Source organism: Somniosus microcephalus, chromosome 1 (genome assembly GCF_052327205.1).
Source record: "Somniosus microcephalus isolate GS21.2 chromosome 1, FLI_Smic_1.0, whole genome shotgun sequence".
In the NCBI taxonomy this organism is placed as follows: Eukaryota; Metazoa; Chordata; class Chondrichthyes; order Squaliformes; family Somniosidae; genus Somniosus; species Somniosus microcephalus.
In genome coordinates this window covers 138356365-138378539 of record NC_140987.1, presented here as the reverse complement: position 1 = coordinate 138378539, position 22175 = coordinate 138356365, and the positions used below count along the sequence as shown (strand labels likewise).

Below are 22175 nucleotides of genomic sequence, written 5' to 3'. Positions count from 1 at the left end.
ATGCAGGAAACCAGCACTTCCATTGGGCCTACGGATGAGTACCCGGTGCATACTCACCCGTGGAGACCCGAATTTCTGGGCAATTATAAATGGTCTCTCTTCACACTGCTGTTATCACCCCAATCCTCACAAAGCCCATCCATGACTATTCTGACCAAGATTGCCCTGGTGAAAGTTGTCAATGATTGAAACCGTGCATATTTGCCTTCTTTGCCCTCTCTGCAGCATTCAACATGATCAACCACCCCAGTGCCTCTCCTACATGATCCACTTCCATAGGACCGGCCTCACCTGGTTCCACTCCTACTTACCCCAGCATAACCTCGGGTGTACCCAACAGTTCATCTTTGTCTTTGTAAACCTAAAGCTCCTGCAGAACTTTATTGGGTAAGTACACTGCTTGGTGCAGTGCTGAGTCATACAGACCAAGAAAGCTCAAGATCCAATGCTCTAGTTGTGCTGAGTACATTGATTTCAGGCAGGGTAGAAGTTGGCCTCTCTGGGCTAAGAAGAGGTGAAAGAATCCACTGATCCCTTTATAGACATTGTGTGAGGACAGGAATGGTCTCTGCTATGATCCCAGCTCAGATAGCCTGCTGACACTCACTGTCTAGGCTTAAACATGAAGGACAAGTGCTCGGTCAATATACTAGAACACTGTCTGGCACCTGTGGAGCAATACCCCAGCGTGAACCAAGTCCTCCAGGATAAGGGGAAAAAACTGAAAAAGAACACATAGTGGTTATGTTACTGGGCTAGTAATCCAGAGGCCTGGACTAATGATCCAGAGACGCGAGTTCAAATCCCACCACGGCAGCTGGGGAATTTAAATTTAGTTAATTAAATAAATCTGGAATAAAAAGCTTGTATCAGTAATGGTAACCATGAAACTACCGGATTGTCGTAAAAACCCATCAGGTTCACTAATGTCCTTTAGGGAAGGAAATCTGCCATCCTTACCTGGTCTGGCCTATATGTGACTCCAGACCTACAGCAATGTGGTTGATTCTTAACTGCCCTTTAAATGGCCTAGCAAGCCATTCTGTTGTAACAAACTGCTACGAAAAACCATAATAAGAATAAAACCGGACAGACCACTGGCATCAACCTCGGCACCAGCTTCGGACACGACAATGGCACACCCAGCCCAGTCGACCCTGCAAAGACCTCTTCACTAACATCTGGGGAATTGTGCCAAAATTGGGAGAGCTGTCCCACAGACTAGTCAAGCAACAGCCTGACAGTCATACACACAGAATCATACCTTTCAGCCAATGTCCCAGACTCCTCCATCATCATCCCTGGGTATGTCTTGTGCCACTGGCAGGACAGACCCACCAGGGGTGGCGGCACAGTGGTATACAGTCGGGAGGGAGTGGTCCTGGGATTCCTCAACATTGATTCCAGACCCCATGAAGTCTCATGGCTTCAGGTCAAGCATGGGCAAGGAAACCTCCTGCTGATGAGTCAGTACTCCTCCATGTTGAACACCACTTGGAAGAAGCACTCAGGGTAGCAAGGTTACAGAATGTGGCACAGATGGGGGACTTCAATGTCCATCACCAAGAGTGGATCGGTAGCACCACTACTGACATAGCTGGCTGAGCCCTGAAGAACATAGCTGCCAGACTGGGCCTGCAGCAGATGGTAAGAGAACCAACACGAGGGGAAAAACCGACCTGACCTTGTCCTCATCAATCTACCTGTCATAGATGCATCTATCCATGACAGTATTGGTAGCAGTGACCACCGCACAGTCCTTGTGGAGACGAAGTCCTGTCTTCACACTGAGGACATCCTCCATCGTGTTGTGTGGCACTACCGCGTGCTAAACGAGTAGATTCAGAACAGATCTATTAGCTCAAAAATGCAATCCATGAGGCGCTGTGGGCCATCAGCAGCAGCAGAAATGTATTCCACTGCAATCTGTAACCTCATGTCCCTGCATATCCCTCACTCTACCATTACTATCAAGCCAGGGGACCCTGGTTCAATGAGGTGAGCAGGAGAGCATGCCAGGAGCAGCACCAGACGTACCTAAAAATGAGGTGCCAACCAGGGGAAGCTGCAACACAGGACTACATGCATGCTAAACAGTGGAAGCAGCATGCTATAGGCAGAACTAAGTGATCCCACAATCAATGGATCAGACCAAAGCTCTGCAGTCCTGTCACATCCAGTCGTGAATGGTGGTGGACAATTAAACAAATAACAGGAGGAGGAGGCTCCATGAACATCCCCATCCTCAATGGTGGCAGAGCCCAGCACGAGTGCAATAGACAAGGCTGAAGCATTTGCAACCATCTTCAGCCAGAAGTGCCGAGTGGATGATCCGTATCGGCCTCCTCCTGATGTCCCCACCATCACAGAAGCCAGTCTTCAGCTAATTCGATTCACTCCACATGATATCAAGAAACAGCTGAGCACACTGGATACAGCAAAGGCTATGGGCCCCGACGACATCCCGGCTGTAGTGCTGAAGATTTGTGCTCCAGAACAAGCTGCACCTCTAGCCAAGCTGTTCCTGTACAGTTACAACACTGGCATCTACCTGACAATGTGGAAAGCTGCCCAGGTATGTTCTGTCCACAAAAAACAGGACAGATCCAATCCGGCCAATTACCACCCCATCAGTCTACTCTCAATCATCAGCAAAGTGATGGAAGGTGTCGTCGACAGCACTATCAAGTGGCACTTACTCACCAAAAACCTGCTCACTGATGCTCAAATTTGGTTGCGCCAGGACCACTTGGTCCAGACCTCAGTACAGCCATGGTCCAAACATGGACAAAAGAGCTGAATCCCAGAGATGAGGAGAGCCTTGACATCAAGGCAGCATTTGACCGAGTGTGGCATCAAGGAGCCTTAGTAAAATTGAAGTCAATGGGAATCACGGGGGAAACTTTCCACTGGCTGGAGTCATACCTAGCACAAAGTAAGATGGTTGTGGTTGTTGGAGGACAATCATCTCAGCCCCAGGACATCATTGCAGGAGTTCTTCAGGGCAGTGTCCTAGGCCCAACCATCTTCAGCTGTTTTATCAATGACCTTCCCTCCATCATAAGGTCAGAAGTGGGAATGTTTGCTGAAGATTGCACAATGTTCAGTTCCATTCGCAACTCCTCAGTTAATGAAGCAATCCATGCCCGCATGCAGAAAGACCTGGATGACATTCAGGCTTGGGCTGATAAGTGGCAAGTAACATTCACGCCACACAAGTGCCAGGCAATGATGATCTCCAACAAACGCGAGTCTAACCACTACCCCTTGACATTGAGCGGTATTACAATTGCCGAATCCCCCACCATCAACAGCCCGGGGGTCAACATTGAACAGAAATTTAACTGGACCAGCCACATAAATACTGTGGCTACAAGAGCAGGTCAGAGACTGGGTATTCTGCGACAAGTGTCTCACCTCCTGACTTCCCAAAGCCTTAGAGTCATAGGGGGATAAATTCGGTATCGCCCCGCTTGGGGCGCTAGTATTGGCGGTACGCAAAGTTAAGCGCCAGGCGCAACTTATCGCCACCTCGAGCGATATTGGGTTGCAGCGCCCCTGAAGGTGATTGCGGCGCTAAATCAGGCGCTGCACGGTACTCTTAAGGCGCTAACCCAGCGGCGCTACTCAATTTCTCGGCGACCGGGCGCAGCGCAGGTGCTGTCAATAATCAATTTCCCCGAGACACGCTGATGCCGGCCAGCTCTTAAAGGGGCGGGTCAATTAACATCAGCAGCCACACTCTACGCCTTGTAGGCCTCAAAATCGTCGGTGACCTACCTGTGGCGTTCAAAACTTCCAAGACATGGAGAGGGTCAGGCAGAGAGCGGAGCGCTTTAGCGATGGGGCATTGGATGATCTGGTTGGCGCAGTGGAGCGCCGGCGAGCTGTGCTGTACCCTGAGAATGGCAGGAGGCCTCATCAGAGCGAATACCGCAGAGCTTGGAGGGATGTTGCCCAAAGAGTCACCTCCAGCAGCATGGTGCCCAGGATTCCTGTGCAATGCAGGAAGAAGTTCAACGACCTCACTTGGGTCGTTAGGGTGAGTGCCTTTTTCACATTCATCTTCATCCCTCCATCTGCACCTGACTTTATGGCCAGAGGGTGCGCGAAGTCCCAATGGCCATCTGCCAGCCAGCACCCATGGCCCTTTCTGGAAACACACACGCACATTCAGCTCAGTGCATAATGTAAGGGCTATTCTACCATGGGGGGCATGTAATGTCAGCTCAGGGCAGCATGTTTCATCACTTCCCGTCCTTTCTCCTGCAGGCCAAGCTGGCCAGGAACTGTAGGGAGCAGCTTCGTACCGGAGGAGGCCGGCCTCACCTGCAGACCCTCACAGACCTCGAGGAGCGAGTCCACCAGATTGTTGGAAGCCGGATGAGTGGTCCTGTCACCTCTGGAGCTGCCGATCCCATTGTGCACAGCGGTGGTAAGGTCATCACCTTTTTGAGCTCTCTCCTTCCACTTGTTCCCCCCACCAGCATGCTTTTTCAATTTGGACCCAAGTCAGTGCATTGCAGCACTCATGCATCCCTTGCTGCCACCCTGTCCTTTCGCTAAAGCCACTCTTCAACCTCCCTGCTTTCAGATGCTGCATCACCAGCTCGGGAGCCGGGCCCTCAAGCTGCCACTGCCACTGACTCCGGAGGCGACGAGCAGGAGGAAGCCAGACCATCCCTACCACCCTCAGGCGAGCCAGCCCCTCTGCAGACTGGGGAGACTACTTCCCTGGAGGGGAGCGGGGGGGAATGCTCTGAGGAGGAACCAGTTCCAGGAACCAGCAGGCTGCAGCAACGCAAGGGGGGTAGGGAAGCTCAGGGGCCGTCTCCCCGGAGGGCGAGTCAGGCCGCGAGTGCTGCTGCACAGAGCGCAGAAGAGGTGCGTGCCCTCGCAGAAATGAGCGCCCAGGCTGGGCTGAGGCACACTGAGCTCATGGCTGCAGTGGCAAGGATGCCTGAATCCATCGAGACACTGGCAAGGAGTGTCCAAGACTTCAGCGCAGCACAGGCAAGGAGTCTCCAAGACTTCGGCGCAGCGCAGGCAAGGACTGTCCAGGGCTTCGGGACAGCACTGGAAAGGACTGTCCAGGGCCTCGGGACAGCACTGGAAAGGACTGTCCAGGGCTTCACCGAAGCACTGGCACCTGCCACGCAACTGCTGAGTGCTGCCACGCAGTCACTCACTGGTCTAATGCAGACGCAGATTGAGGCCACGCGACCACTGACTGCTGCCACCCTCGCTGGATCAGGCAGGATTACCCGGGGCCCTTGCAGCACCACAGCAGGCCAGCAATCTGTGGACCATCCGATTGCTGCGCATGCTGCGGTGCTGCCCCGTCAGAGTGCCAGTGTGTCGGCCGACCAGGGAGCTGCTGTCCGCTCTCAGGATGACAGCATTCCTGATGCCACCGCTGGCACATCTCCACTGCAGCTGCCACCACCTGTAGGACAGACTGCTTCCACCCATGCACAGATGGAGCAGTCAGCAGCCAGGCCCTCCAGGCCCAGAGGTCGTCCAGGCCGTCCCTCAGGGGCATCTGCGCTTTCCGTCAGTCAGCAGGCCTCCCCCAGCCTTGCTGCAGCCACTGGGGTCATAAGAACATAAGAACTAGGAGCAGGAGTAGGCCAATCGGCCCCTCGAGCCTGCTCCGCTGTTCAATAAGATCATGGCTGATCTGATCCTAACCGCCAATCCACTATCACAGAATCTTCTCCTGAATCTAACAGAATTAGACACACGAAATAGGAGCAGGATCAGGCTACACGGCCCCTGGGCCCGCTCCGCTACCCACAGGGCCATGACCGATCCGAACCTAGACTCATGTCCAAATTCCTGCCCGCTCCCCGTAACCCTTAATTCCCTTCACTTCTAGGAAACTGTCTATTTCTGTTTTAAATTTATGTAATGATGTAGCTTCTACAGCTTTTTGGGGCAGCATATTCTGTGGTGTATGTAACCTGTTCCACCTTAAGAGAACTTAAGCCTGGTCCACCTTAAGGAAGATACTACTTCTTTGGCTGCTGTATACGTAATACCGGTGGTGACCACACCGGTATATAAGCACAGTGTAATAATATTGTATTCAGTATAGTCCGACCTCCAACCAGTAAAGACCTGTTGAATTTACTCTTGTGGTCTGTGTAGTAATTCTCACGATAACACACAGACTTAACAGTGGCGACGAGTCCGATTCTTACCCTGCTGCAGTAATTTCCACGGCGACTTCGTCCACAGACAGGACGTCGAAGAGAGGTTTCCACCCTCGTCACCTACGGGAAGACACGTCGAGCGGCAGGCATCGAGCAACCGGAGTGCAGAAGACATCCTGACCTCGAAGCCTCCATCAGCGACTGTCAGCTTCTTCTACTACCTCGTGGTGGGTAAGCCGGGCAGCGACGCGACAGAAAGTCAACCGCGTTGGCTGTACAGACGGGGCTGGGAAGACGGAGGAATAAGGGCCGTGAGGTCGATCGCGACCAGAGATAAGGGCCGGGCCGCTTTCGAGCGAGAGGCGCAGCGCATGACATCGATCGCGACCGGAGATAAGGGCCGCATTCGGGCTAAAGGCGCAGCGTCTGGGGAAACTGAAGGCGCGAGAGTCGCGGTGAAGCGGAGACAGCGTCGGGGGACGGGTGAAGACCGCCAAGCGCGGGAAAACCACCATTTTGTGGGCGGAGGACGACGGCAAGAGCGGGAAGCCGCCATCTTAGATAACATTAAAAATACGATAAATTGCTACGATGCCTAAACATGGGAACATTAATGCCTTCGACAGTGATATAGAAGACTGGGCTATGTATGTAGAACGCATACAAAACTATTGTAAGGCAAATAAAATTCCTGAGACAGATGAAGCACTAACATTACTAAACTTAATGGGTGCGAAGACATACGGGCAATTGAAACACCTGTTATCACCAGATGAACCGGCGGATAAGACGTTCGAACAGATTGTTACTGTCCTAAAAAATCATCTTAGCCCCACGCCGCTGATGCTAGCGGAACGATTTAAATTTTACGATAGAAGACAGCTGCAAAATGAAAGCAATGCTGAATATTTGATGGAATTACGTAAGCTAGCAAAATATTGTCAGTTTGGAACGGGACTGACAGAGGCACTTCGAGATAGATTTGTGTGTGGTTTATTTAAACAGGATACACAAAGGCGACTGCTCGAGGAGAATGAGCTGTCTCTCAAGAAGGCGGTCACTATGGCAGCAGCACACGAGGCCGCAGCGAGAGGCACGGCAGTAATGCAGCTACGGCCACCGGAACTCGGTACAAACAAATTGGGTTTGAGTTCTGTCAAATGTTATCGTTGTGGAAAGACAACGCACGATCAGAACCAGTGTTGGTTTAAAAACCAAGAATGCAGAACGTGTGGCAGGCTTGGCCACATAGCTAAAGTATGCCGGTCAGGAAAGAAGACCAGCAATAAAAAGTCACCGCAAGGAAAATATGCAAAGGTACACAAGGTGACAAAGAACAGTTTGACCGAACAGAAGTCAGATTCAGACGCTAGCAGTAATGAACTGGATAGCTTAAGAATACACAACGTTGGTAAGGATACAGACCTCCAGACAATTTGGGTCACTCTTAAGATAGCAGGAGTCCAAGTAAAAATTGAATTGGACACTGGATCGGCATTGACGGTCATGAATAAGAAAGATTACAGAAGGTTATTCCAACATATTCCCTTACAGGATACGGAGATTATATTGAAAACGTACACGGGGCAAAGAGTGTACCCCATCGGAAAAATAGAGGTAGAAGTGGTCCACAAGGGCGAAGGAAGCCAAGTAATGGACTTATATGTGCTACCTGAAGGAGGTCCACCACTACTAGGACAGGAGTGGATTAGGAAAATGAATATGGACTGGCACTCCTTGAAAGCACTAACGGTAGATTCCGGGGAAACAACTGTCAAACCTAAACGATTGTCCAGAATACTGGATGAGGCTAAAGAGGTGTTCCAGCCGGGACTGGGAACACTGAGAGGAATTACGGCAAACATCAAGATTGATGAACATGCACAACCAAAATTTTTTAAAGCCAGACCGGTACCCTATGCAATACGACCTGCGGTTGAAGCGGAGCTGGAAGCACTAGAACGTTCAGGGGTACTGTCTAAAGTAGATTGGAGTGAGTGGACTACGCCCATTGTTCCCGTTATGAAACGTCCTGCGAACAATAAGCCAGGAGATCCAGGGAAGGTTCGCATCTGTGGAGATTTCAAAATCACCTTTAATCCGGTGCTTCACACGGTGCAGTATCCGCTTCCACGGATTGAGGATATTTTCGCTTCACTGTCTGGCGGGAAACACTTCACCAAGATAGACCTGGCGCAGGCGTACTTGCAGATGGAGGTTGAAGAAGAGTCACGCCAATACCTCACGATCAACACACATCGAGGGTTGTACCGGTACAATAGGCTGGTTTTTGGTGTGGCATCGGCTCCAGCAATTTGGCAGAGGGCCATGAAGCAGGTATTACAGGGAATTCCAGGCACACAATGTTACCTGGACGACATTCTGATCACAGGTGATGGTGATGAACAGCATCTCGCTAACTTGGAACTGGTGCTCAACAGACTGAAAGAGTATGGACTTAGGGTAAATCGGCAGAAATGTGAGTTCTTCCAGAAGCGGATCTCGTACTGTGGTCATGTCATTGACCGGGAGGGGCTTCATAAGTCTCCTGACAAGATAGCGGCAGTTGTAAAGGCTCCCGCTCCGGAGAATGTCTCTCAGTTGAGGTCGTTTCTAGGATTAATTAACTATTACCATAAATTTCTGCCAAATCTATCCATGGTGCTGCATCCGTTGAACGCTCTTTTACAGAACGGGGTACCATGGGACTGGGGCGAAAACTGTAAGAAGGCATTTCGCAAAAGCAAAGAATTGATCACCTCAGAGGAAGTGTTGGCTCACTTCAACCCGACACTGCCTATTCGGTTGGCTTGTGATGCTTCTCCATATGGTATTGGGGCAGTACTCTCACATAAATTGCCAAATGGCACGGAAAGGCCAGTCGCGTTTGCATCCAGATCATTGACCTCCGCTGAGCGCAACTATGCGCAGATCGATAGGGAGGCCCTTAGCCTTGCATGGGGAGTGAAGAAGTTTAATCATTACCTACAGGGCCAAAAATTCACACTTCTGACGGACCATCAACCGTTGGTGTCCATTTTTAACCCTAAGAAGGGTGTTTCGGTGATGACAGCACAGCGTCTCCAGAGATGGTCCCTTTTCTTAGGGGCACATCAATATCAGATAGAATTCAAAGGTACGAAACAGCATGGCAATGCTGATGGCCTGTCGCGCCTGCCACTACCTGAAGATGAAGACACGACGGAAGTTGACCCTGTTGAGTTATTTCATTCGACCATTATCGAGTGTTTACCTGTCACCAACGCAAGTATTGAAAGAGAAACCAGGAACGACCCGACACGGTCCAGAGTCTACGAGGTGACAGTGAAAGGATGGCCAACACGGGGTGATCCTCTGTTACCGGCATTCTCGGCAAGGCGAGACCAGCTGTCCGTCTGCCATGGTACTTTGATGTACGGGACAAGAGTGATTATTCCTCCCAAGTTAAGGGAAAGAGTTTTAAAAGAACTACATGAAGGTCATCTGGGGGGAGTTAAAATGAAAAGTCTTGCTAGGGCTTACGTATGGTGGCCGGGTATTGACCAACAGATTGAGGAGTTAACGAAAAGCTGCGCTGGGTGTCAAAAAGTGCAAAATGCACCTCCGATAGCACCGCTACACCCATGGGAATGGCCTTCAGCCCCATGGCAACGCGTACACATTGACTTTGCTGGTCCATTCATGGACTCCATGTTCCTAATCGCGGTGGACGCACATTCCAAATGGCCAGAAGTCATCAAGATGAATACCACTACTTCAGAAAAGACAATTGCGGTGTTAAGAACAATATTCGCAAGGAACGGATTGCCAGAACAGATCTGTTCGGACAACGGACCACAGTTTGTATCGGAAGAATTCCAACAATTCTTAAAGAAGAATGGAGTTAAACATTATACCTCTGCCCCATATCATCCGGCGACAAATGGGTTGGCTGAAAGATTTGTCCAGACATTCAAAAAGGCTATTAAGGCCATGAATGATGATCAGATTCCGCTGCAACACAAGGTCGATAAGTTCCTGATGTCATATAGAAACGCCGATCATGCCGTGACTAACCAAAGTCCTGCTATGATGTTTTATAACAGGAGGTTGCGGTCCAAGTTGGACTTGTTAAAACCAAATGTGCGGAGGGAAGTGGAAAACAAACAGTTTCGGCATATTAACAGCAAGACCACTCGAACTTTCGACGTAGGACAACCAGTGATGGCAAGGGGCTATGGAAACGAAAAATGGCAGTCCGGAACAATCCGGGCCAGACAAGGACCTCTGATGTACACCGTAGATATTGGTCATAATGTGATAAGGCGTCATGCGGATCAACTGGTAGAGTCGAGAGCAAGGGTCGAACCCATGGTTGTGACAGAGACAGCTGTGAAAGACGTTCATGAACCTGAAGCATCTACCTCGGCCGAGAATGTATTTGATGATGATGACACCCAATACATTGGCAACCAACTAGAGGAGGCACCTCAACAAAAAGAATCAGAGACCACTGAAAGGCGTTATCCAAGCCGAATCAGAAAGCCTCCTGAGAGACTGAACCTTTGAACTGTTATACCTGAAGTTATATATGTATATATGTTATGTTTATTTGGGGATATATACTGTTAAGCTAAAAAGGGAGGATTGTGGTGTATGTAACCTGTTCCACCTTAAGAGAACTTAAGCCTGGTCCACCTTAAGAAAGGTACTACTTCTTTGGCTGCTGTATACGTAATACCGGTGGTGACCACACCGGTATATAAGCACAGTGTAATAATAGTGTATTCAGTATAGTCCGACCTCCAACCAGTAAAGACCTGTTGAATTTACTCTTGTGGTCTGTGTAGTAATTCTCACTATAACACACAGACTTAACATATTCCATGGACCTACCACCCTCTGAGTGAAGTAGTTCCTCCTCATCTCAGTTTTGAAAGGGCAGCCCCTTATTCTAAGATTATGCCCCCTAGTTCTAGTTTCACCCATCATTGGGAACATCCTCACCGCATCCACCCGATCCAACCCCTTCACAATCTTATATGTTTCAATAAGATCGCCTCTCATTCTTCTGAACTCCAATGAGTAGAGTCCCAATCTACTCAACCTCTCCTCATATATCCATCCCCTCATCCCCGGGATTAACCGAGTGAACCTTCTTTGTACTGACTCGAGAGCAAGTATGTCCTTTCTTAAGTATGGACACCAAAACTGTACGCAGTATTCCAGGTGCGGTCTCACCAATACCTTGTACAACTGAAGCAATACCTCCCTATTTTTATATTCTATCCCCCTAGCAATGAAAGCCAACATTCCATTGGCCTTCTTAATCACTTGCTGCACCTGCATACTAACCTTTTGAGTTCCGTGCACCAGGACCCCCAGATCCCTTTGTACTTCAGTACTTTCCAGTTTCTTGCCATTAAGATAATAACTTGCTCTACGATTTTTCCTGCCAAAGTGCATAACCTCACACTTTCCAGTATTGTATTCCATCTGCCAAATCTCTGCCCACTTACTTAGCCTGTCTATGTCCCCTTGCAGGTTTTTTATGTCCTCCTCACTCACTACTTTCCCTCCCATCTTAGTATCATCTGCAAACTTTGATATGTTACACTCGGGCCCCTCCTCCAAATCGTTAACATAGATTGTAAAGAGTTGGGGACCCAGCACTGACCCCTGCGGAACACCACTAGTTACTGATTGCCAGTCTGAGAATGAACCATTTATCCCAACTCTCTGCCTTCTGTTAGATAGCCAATCCTCTATCCATGCCAGAATATTACCCCCAATCCCGTGATTTTTTATCTTAAGCAATAATCTTTTGTGTGGCACCTTGTCAAATGCCTTTTGGAAGTCTAAATACACTACGTCCACTGGTTCCCCTTTATCCACCCTATATGTTACTTCCTCAAAGAACTCCAGCAAATTTGTCAAACATGACTTCCCCTTCATAAAACCATTCTGACTTTGTCCTATTAAATTATGATTATCCAAATGTCCTGTTACTGTCTCCTTAATAATGGACTCCAAAATTTTACCTACCACAGATGTTAGGCTAACCGGTCTATAGTTTCCAGCCTTCTGTCTACTGCCCTTTTTAAATAAGGGTGTTACATTAGCAGTTTTCCAGTCTGCCGGGACCTTTGCCGAGTCCAGGGAGTTTTGGAAAATTATTACCAATGCATCCACAATCCCTACCACCACTTCCCTCAAGAGCCTCGGATGTAAGCCATCAGGTCCAGGTGATTTATCCGCCTTGAGTCCCATTATTTTACCGAGTACCACTTCCTTAGTGATTCTGATCGTGTTTAGCTCCTCCCCCCCTTTAGTCCCCTGTTTGTCCAGTGTTGGGATATTCTTAGTGTCTTCTACTGTAAAGACTGATACAAAGGGCTGGATTTTCCTAAGCCCCTGGAGTCGGGTTGGAGGCGTGCGGGCGATAAAAATCGGAGATCCGGGGGTCCCGACCCCATCCCGCCTCCATGTCAATTTCATAGGAGTCGGGTTGCCGACAAGTGCTGGAACCCGACTCCCAGAGGCGGGAAGGGATTAAAGGCAATTAAACTGCCTGTTAACAGGTAGTTAACAGGTAGTTTTTTGCCTATTCGCGATTTTCATTGCTGGTTTGTGGGCTTCCCGACAGCTCCAAACCATGAAAAGTTTTCGAGGTGGGACGTGGGACGTGGGTCTGAGGTCTTGGAGGGGTCGAGATGCCCAGTGTTCAGGTGAGTGAGGGGTGCAGGAGTGCAAAGGTAAGTGTTTTGCAAGTGTTTAAAGTGTTTAAATAAGTTTAACTTACTTTTACTTACCTTTACAGGAGTCCTGCATTCCGGTGTCGGGAGTCGGCTGCAAGAACCACAGAAGCTCCGATTTTTAAAAAAAAATCAGCTTCTTGGTTTCTGCAGCAAAATGATTTTAAAGTTATCCTGAGAAAGGACTGAGGCTGAATTAGCAGTTTTTCAGTGCTTGACAGCTTCAAACATCTGTTAAACACTGATATTTCATCTGCCAAAAGCTTTTGACAGATGAAATGTCAATCTCTGACGTCACCTGTTGCCGGGTGGCCCTTAATTGGCCTGCTGAGCCCACAGGGCGGGTTCAACAAGGTCAATCAGAGGAAAATCCAGTGGGTTGGCCACATCTCCATGGAGGCGGGACAACAAGCCCGAATGTGGGTTTCCCACCTCCAACCCGCCCCCGTAGCAAAATCCAGCCCAAAATATTCATTCAGTGTTTTTGCCATCTCCATATATCCCACCATTAATTTCCCAGTCTGATCCTCTAAGGGACCAACATTTACTTTAGCCACCCTTTTTCTTTTTATATAACTATAAAAACTCTTACTATCTGTTTTTATATTTTTTGCTAATTTACTTTCATAATCTATCTTCCCTTTCTTAATCAATCTTTTTGTTATTTTTTGCTGTCTTTTAAAGTTTTCCCAATCCTCTATCCTCCCATTAGATTTGGCTACCTTATATGCCCTTGTTTTTAGTCGAATACTATCCTTAATTTCTTTACTTAGCCACGGATGGCTGTCTTTTCTTTTACACCCTTTTCTTCTCAGTGGAATATATATTTTTTGGAAGTTGTAAAATAACTCCTTAAATGTACACCACTGATCATGTATCGTCTTACCCTTTAATCTATTTTCCCAATCCACTCTACTCAATTCCGCTCTCATACCTTCATAGTCTCCTTTATTCAAGCTTAGCACGCTTGTTTGAGATCCAACCTTCTCACCCTCTAATTGAATATGGAATTCAACCATGTTATTACGGAGGAGCTGCAGGGAGGGAAGGGCCCAATCTCGCAAGAGAAGCAGATCACCATTAAGGGGGAAAGAGCAGAAGGTGCTGCTGAAACGTCTTATTTGTAGAAATCAAGGCCGAGGATGCTGGTCTGAATGTTAGTTATGTTCTGGACAGTCTCCCGGGTGTGCGAGTCACTTATGTGTCAGTGTGTTAGTTTTGTTTTCAGTTGCCATTGCTTTGTCTTGTTGGAAGGAAGCACATTTTGTACAATAAAAAACTCTTTATTTATTTACAATGGCCATGTCTGCTATTTACATGCATTTTGCCCTTCACAGGCTTTGGGGTATCAGAACGGTTCCATTCGTCTTCTTGGAATGTCAGCATGCATTTAGTGAGAGGGGCCTAGAAGCGACTTCTGATCAGCCTCTGACGGACGGCCCTTCCAGTTTGTGCCTCCCTCCCATCATGGTCCTGCTCCTCCTCCTCCTCCTCGTCCTCTGCTGGTGCTTCAATGTCTGGTGGCATTGGCTGGATCCGTAGGATAGCGAGGTTATGGAGCATGCAACATACAACCACGAGGTGGGAGACTCGCTCATGCGAGCACTGCAGGGCTCCTCCGGAATGGTCCAGACAGCGGAACCACTGCTTCAGCATGCCGATTGTGTGCTCCACAATGTTCCTCGTCGCCTGATGGCTCACATTGTAGCGTTCTTCAGCAGAGGTGCTGGGTGAACGGAGCGGGGTCATCAGCCACGGGCACAGAGGATAGCCCTTGTCTCCGAGAAGCCAGCCTCCTGGGTGAGCCGGGGCCTCGAAAAGGTCTGCAACAGAAGTCTGGCGCAGGATGAAGGTGTTGTGGCTGCTGCCTGGGAACTGTGCATTCACTGCGAGGATCAGCTGTCGGTGGTCACAGGCCAGCTGGACATTCAAGGAATGGAACCCCTTGCGGTTGCGGAACTCCTCCGGATTCAATACAGGCGCCCGCAAAGCCACGTGCGTGCAGTCAATGGCACCCTGCTATTGCTGCGAAGCCCTCTGCGCGCTCCCGCTGCTTGTCCGGGGTCATTGGGAAGGAGATGTACTGCCGCCTTCTTTTAAACAGGGCATCAGTCACTTGACGGATGCAGCACTGCACCGCAAACTGCAAGATGTTGGCTATGTTCCCTGTTGCGGCCTGAAAGGAACCGCTTGCGTAGAAATTTAGGGCAACAGTCATCTTCACAGTCACCGACAGAGATGTCCTGCATCTTATCTGAGACTGCAGATCTGGCTGAAGCAGGTAGCACAGCTCAGTCACCACCTCCTTTCTAAAGTGCAGCCTTCTGATACACTGCTCCTCCACAATGTTCAAGTAGGAAAACTGCTGTCGGAAAACCCTGGCAGCGTAAGGTCTGGTGTGGCTCTCCTCCGTCTGGCCATGCCTGCCCCCCTCTCCCTGCATCTCTGTGCCCTTTCCAGATGATTTAGCAGCAGGACGTTCCCCTCCAATGCAGCCCCCATAATAAGTGCGCACAGAAAGTCTCCCCGTTTGATATGCTCACCAACAGCAAGGTGATGGTCAGAAGGCTGAAGTTCCTCTGCCAGCACTGGCTCAGTGGTGAAATGGCTCTCAGTGTGCAGCTCAGCAACTCTCTCTAACTCTCGAAGAAGTTGTGCTCCAAAAATGGCTGCCGCTTTTATACCACAGCAGTCCCCTTTAAAGAACGCCCCCCCAGCCCCACAGCGACTAGGGAACGTTCCAGGTAAGCTGTCCTTATTAGCGCCAGGCGGAACGGAGGAGCACGCCACTGAATTTCCGGTCCGGGGCGCCCAAAAAGCGTTGCACACTGAAATGATGTCATGATCTGCCTGCGCCTGCGAGCGGGCGCGAAGGTTTAGCGCCGGCGTAAAATGGCCGCTCAATATGGGAGGAGGCGCAGGGTTCGCTGCGCCTGTGCGCTAGTTGGTTACCGCCCCACTTCTCGGCCTCTTTAGGCACTAATGGGTGGCGCAACAAACCGAATTTCTCCCCCATAGAGTCATACAGCACAGAAAGAGGCCCTTCGGCCCATCGTGTCCACGCCGGCCATCAAGCCCTATCTATTCTAATCCCATTTTCCAGCACTTGGTCCATAGCCTTGTATGCTATGACGTTTCAATTGCTCATCTGAATGCTTCTTGAATGTTGTGAGGGTTCCTGCCTCTACCACCCTTTCAGGCAGTGAGTTCCAGATTCTAACCACCCTCTGGGTGTAAAAGTTTTTCCTCAAATTCCCTCTAAACCTCCTGCCCCTTACCTTGAATCTATGCCCTCTGGTTATTGACCCCTCTACTAAGGGGAAAAGTTCCTTTCTCTCTACCCTATCTATGCCCCTCATAACTTTGTACACCTCAATCAGGTTCCCCCCTCAGCCTTCTCTGCTCTAAGGAAAACAACCCCAGCCTGTCCAGCCTCTCTTCATAGCTGAAGCGCTCCAGCCCAGGTAACATCTTGGTGAATCTCCTCTGCACACTCTCTAATGCAATCACATCCTTCTTCTAGTGTGGCGACCAGAACTGCACACAGTATTCCAGCTGTGGCCTAACTAGCGTTTTGTACAGCTCCATAACCTCACTGCTCTTATATTCTATGCTTCGGTTAATGAAGGCAAGTATCCCATATGCCTTTTTAACCACCTTATCTACCTGTCCTGCTGCCTTCAGGGATCTATGTACATGCACACCTAGGTCTCTCTGATCCTCTGTCCTTCCTAGGGTCCTACCATTCATTGTGTATTCCCTTGCCTTGTTGGTCCCTCCAAAATGCATCACCTCACACTTTTCAGGGTTAAATTCCATTTGCCACTGTTCTGCCCATCTGACCAACCCGTCTATATCGTCCTGTAGCCTGAGGCTTCCCTCCTCGCTATTTACCACTCCACCAATTTTCATGTCATCTGTGAACTTACTGATCATACCTCCTACATTCATATCTAAATCATTAATGTACACTTCTTCTTCTTAGGCAGTCCCCCGGAACCGAGGATGAATTGCTTCCACATTAAAAATGAGTTCGCAGGTGACTGATGAGTCCAGTGCGGGACCTACAGTCTCTGTCACAGGTGGGGCAGACGGTAGTTGATGGGGCGGGTGGGTGGGGTGCTTGGGTTGACGTGCGCTCCTTGCGCTGCCTGTGCTTGGCTTCCGCTTGCTCCCAGCGAAGAGACTCGAGGTGTTCGGCGCCTTCCTGGATGCTTCTCCTCCACTTTGTGCGGTCTTGGGCCAGGGATTCCCAGGTGTCGGTGGGGATGTTACACTTTTTCAAGGATGTTTTGAGGGTGTCCTTGAAGCGTTTCCTCTGCCCACCTGGGGCTCTCTTCCCGTGCCGGAGCTCTGAATAGAGCGCTTGTTTTGGGAGTCTCATATCGGGCATGCGGACAATGTGACCCGTCCATCGGAGCTGATTGAGCGTGGTCAGAGCTTCGATGCTGGGGATGTTGGCCTGAGCAAGAACACTGACGTTGGTGCGCCTATCCTGCCAATGGATTTGCAGGATGTACACTACAAACAGCAAAGGACCCAGCTCCGATCCCTGCGGTACACCACTGGACACAGGCTTCCTTCCAGTCACAAAAACAACCTTCGACCATCACCCTCTGCCTCCTGCCACTAAGCCAATTTTGGATCCAATGTGCCAAATTGCCCTGGATCCCATGGGCTCTTACCTTCTTGACCAGTCTCCCATGCGGGACTTTGTCAAAAGCCTTACTGAAGTCCATGTAGACTATATCAACTGCACTACCCTCATCCACACACCTAGTCACCCCCTCAAAAAATTCAATCAAATTGGTTAGACATGATCTCCCCCTAACAAAGCCATGCTGACTATCCTTGATTAATCCTTGCCTCGCCAAGTGGAGACTAATTCTGCCCCTCAGAATTTTTTCCAATAATTTCATAACACTGATGTTAGGCTTACTGGCCTGTAATTCCCTGGTTTATCCCTACTACCCTTCTTGAATAATGGTACTATGTTGGCTGTCCTCCAGTCCTCTGGCACCTCTCCTGTGGCCAGAGAGGTTCTGAAAATTTGTGTCAGAGCCCCTGCAATCTCCTACCTTGCCTCACACAGCAGCCTGGGATACGTCACGTCTGGGCCTGGGGATTTATCCACTTTTAAGCCCGCTAAAATCGTTAGTATCTCCTCCCTCTCAATACTAATTTGTTCAAGTATATCACAATCCCCCTGCCTGATTTCTATGCATACATCGTCCTTCTCCATAGTGAACACAGCTGCAAAATATTCATTTAAAACCTCACCTACATCTTCTGGCTCTACACACAGATTGCCACCTTGGTCCCTAATGGGCCCTACTCTTTCCCTGGTTATCCTCTTGCCCTTAATATACTTATAAAACACCTTGGGATTTTCTTTTATTTTGCCCGCCAGTGTTTTTTCATGCTCCCCCTTCGCTCTCCTAATTTCTTTTTTAATCCCCCCCCTGCACTTTCTATACTCCTCTAGGGCTTCCACTGTTTTTAGTCCTTTGTATCTGCCAAAAGCCTCCCTTTTTCCCTAATCCATTCTTGTATATTCCTTGACATCCAGGGTTCCATGGGCTTGTTGGTCCCACCCTTGACCTTTACGGGAACATGTTGGTGTTGTACTCTCTCTATTTCCTTTCTGAAAGACTCCCACTGCTCTGATGTGGATTTTCCTACAAGTAGCTGATCCCAGTCCACTTTGGCCAGATCTTGCCTTATTATATTAAAATCGGCCTTCCCCCAATTTAGAACCTTTATTTCCGGTCCATCTCTGTCCTTTTCCATGACTACCTTAAATCTCACCGAATTATGGTCACTGTCACCAAAATGCTGTCCTACTGACACTTCTATCACTTGCCCGGTTACATTCCCCAGAATTAGGTCCAGTACTGATTCCTCTCTTGTAGGACTTCCTACATGCTGGCTCAAAAAGCTCTCCTGGATGCACTTTATGAAATCTGCACCCTCTAAGCCTTTCACACTCTGACTATCCCAGTTAATACTGGGGAAGTTGAAATCCCCTACTATTATTACCCTATTATTTCTACACTTCTCTGAGATTTGCCTACATATCTGTTCCTCTATCTCCCCCTGACTGTTTGGGGGCCTATAGTACACTCCCAGCAAAGTGCTTGCCCCCTTTTTGTTTTTAATTTCTACCCATATGACCTCATTAGAGGAACCTGCTAAGATATCATCCCTTCTTACAGCAGTAATTGACTCCTTGATTAATATTGCGACACCCCCTCCTCTTTTGCACCCCCCTCTGTCCCGCCTGAAGATTCTATACCCCGGAATATTGAGCTGCCAGTCTTGCCCCTCCCTCAACCATGTCTCTATGATAGCAACAATATCATACTCCCATGTGTTCATCAACACCTTCAATTCATCTGCCTTACTCACAAGACTCCTTGCATTAAAATAAATGCCATCCAGCCTTGCCATACTCCCTTGTGCTGTTACATATTTGCTCTGCCTTCCAGGCTGACTTGTTTTTTCCTCTATATTTGGCTGTGCATCACCCTCTACTATAGCTCCACTCTGTATCCCATCCCCCTGACAAGTTAGTTTAAACCCCCCCCAACAGTACTAGCAAACCACCCCGCAAGGATGTTGGTCCTGTTCCGGTTCAGGTGCAACCCGTCCGACTTGTACAGGTCCCACCTTCCCCAGAAGCAGTACCAGTGATCCAGCAAACTAAAGCCCTCCCTCCTGCACCAACTCTTTAGTCACGCATTCATCTGCTCTATCCTCCTATTCCTATACTCGCTATTCCTATTTCTTTCCACCATCCACAAGGTACAAGTAAGGAGTGTGATGGAATACTCTCCACTTGCCTGGATGAGTGGAGCTGCAACAACATTCGAGAAGCTCGACACCATCCAGGACAAAGTTGCCCGCTTAATCGGCACCCCATCCACTACCTTAAACATTCACTTCCTCCACCACCACCAGCGCACTGTGGCTGCAGTGTGTACCATCTACAAGATGCACTGCAGCAACTCACCAAGGCTTCTTCGACAGCACCTCCCAAACCCACAACCTCTACTACCTAAAAGGACAAGGACAGCAGCCACATGGGAACACCATCACCTCCAAGTTCCCCTCCAAGTAACACACCATCCTGACTTGGAAAAATATTGCCATTTTCATCGTTGCTGGGTCAAAATCCTGGAACTCCCTCCCTAACAGCACTGTGAGAGCACCTTCACCACATGGACTACGGCGGTTCAAGAAGGTGGCTCACCACCACCTTCTCAGGGGCAATTAGGGATGGGCAATAAGTGCTGGCCTCACCAGCGACGCCCACATCCCAGGAACAAATTTTTAAAAACGGTGTTGTATCTCCTGCAGTTGCATGAGAATGTGACGTGGGAAAGGGAGTTGGTGTTGGGAGTGATTGAGGAATGGACCAGGTTGTCTCGGAGGGAGCGGTCCCTTCAGAATGCTGAAAGGGGAGGGGAGGGGAAGATGTGTTTGGTGGTAATATCAGGCTGGAGGTGCCAGAAATAGCAGAGGATGATCCATTGAATGTGGAGGCTGGTGGGTTGGAAGGTGAGGACAAGGGTAACCCTATCATGGTTCTGGGAGGGAGGGGAAGGAGTGAGAGCAGAAGTGCGGTAAATGGAATGGACACGGTCGAGGGCCCAGTCAACCATGGTGGAGTGGAATCCTCCACTGAGGAAAAAGGAAGACATGTCGTAAGCACTGGTATGGAAAGCGATATCGTCGGAGTAGATGCGATGAAGACAGAGAAACTGGGAGAATGGAATAGAATCCTTACATGAAGAAGGGTGGGAGGAGGTGTAGTCAAGGTAGCTGATTGAGTCAGTGGGCTTATAGTGGATATTGGTCGATAGCCTATCCCCAGAAATGGAGACAGAGAAGTCGAGGAAAGAAAGGGAAGATTTGGAAATGGCCATGTGAAGGTGAGGGAAGGGTGGAAATTGGAAGCAAAATTGATGACATTTTCCAGTTTGGGGTGAGAGCAGGAAGTGGAACCAATACAGTCATCAATGTACTGGAAACAGAGGTGATGGAGGGGACCCGAGTAGGACTGGAACAAATAATGTTCCATATATCCCACGAAAAGGCAGGCATAGCTAGGACCCATACGGGTTCCCACTGCAACACCTTTTATTTGGAGGAAGTGAGTGTAGTCAAATGAGAAGTTGTTCAATGTGAGAACAGCCAGCTGGAGGAGGGTAGTGGTGGATGGGGACTGGTTGGGCCTCCGTTCAACGTAGAAGTGGAGAGCCCTCAGGCCGTCCTGGTGGAGGATGGCGGTGTAGAGGGATTGGATGCCATGGTGAAAAGATGCGAGAGCCAGGAAACTGGAAACTGTTAAAGTGGCGGAGGGCATTGGAAGAATCGCAAGAGTATCATATTACCATATTAAAGAAAAAGTCATTCCTGCCTTATCAATAGAAAGTGAGCACATATATAATATAAAAGTTGACTGATAATACAGAAAATTACTGAAATACTTACGAGGATTTCCTACTTAGGTTACTTCTACTTTGCCAAAATGAATCTTCAGTTAAATCCTGAAAATTGAGAAATATTCCATTAATTTGGTTTTGTATATCATGGAGTTATTTTTTTTCATTCTGTTTCTCTGTACTGGTCAGAAGTTGTAGTGAATAAATCATTTTACACAGCACAGAGTACTAGCTGAGGGACACAACCAGCCCACAAATCCATCAGCACAGAAAAAGAAAATGGCAAGATTCAGAAATGTATGTCTTGCATCAAACACCAATTATTTAATAGATTCAGTTCAGAAATTGTAATAAAGACGGGAAGGTTTTCTCATCAACAAGAGAGCTGTCACCTGGAAAGATGAGATTTTTTCTATATATTTCCAAAGTTAGCAGACAATTATTGTTAGTTGCCCCTTTTTTCTTGACAAGTTCCTCATGCCCCTTGGCTCCCAAATGATAGTTAAATGTTTGGATGCAGAATCTACTTGCACTGACCTATTGTGCACAACTAAAAATATAGCGGCTGAAATTCCTTGGCCGTTCCAGTAGACTCCCGCTGTAACTCCAGTGGAATGGCTGCAAACTCTGCCTGGACCCAAATACACTGCATCACAGGCATGCGCAGGAATTCCTGTGGCTTTGTTTAGGGACAAAGCCTCTGCCCATTTCAAGCAAGGCCACTGATGTGGAGGGGGAAAGACCTCCCTGCATTGGGAGTTTCTGGCTCTTCGGCCTCACAGGAATCAACAGTATGTTTGGAGGCCGGTACGCTAATGGAGACAAGCCGTAAAGGCTTT

General features: G+C 48.8%; 1 protein-coding gene across 1 annotated transcript in view; it reads right to left on the bottom strand.

Annotated features, from left to right (window-relative positions):
- The window catches only part of trpm6 (transient receptor potential cation channel, subfamily M, member 6), a 239866-nt gene that overhangs the window by 50455 nt on the left and 167236 nt on the right, over positions 1–22175 (bottom strand). Inside the window, exon 30 of the mRNA XM_086010032.1 lies at positions 21386–21441. Within this exon, the coding sequence (XP_085866158.1) occupies positions 21386–21441 (56 nt within the window). The remainder of the gene's footprint in view (positions 1–21385; positions 21442–22175) is intronic.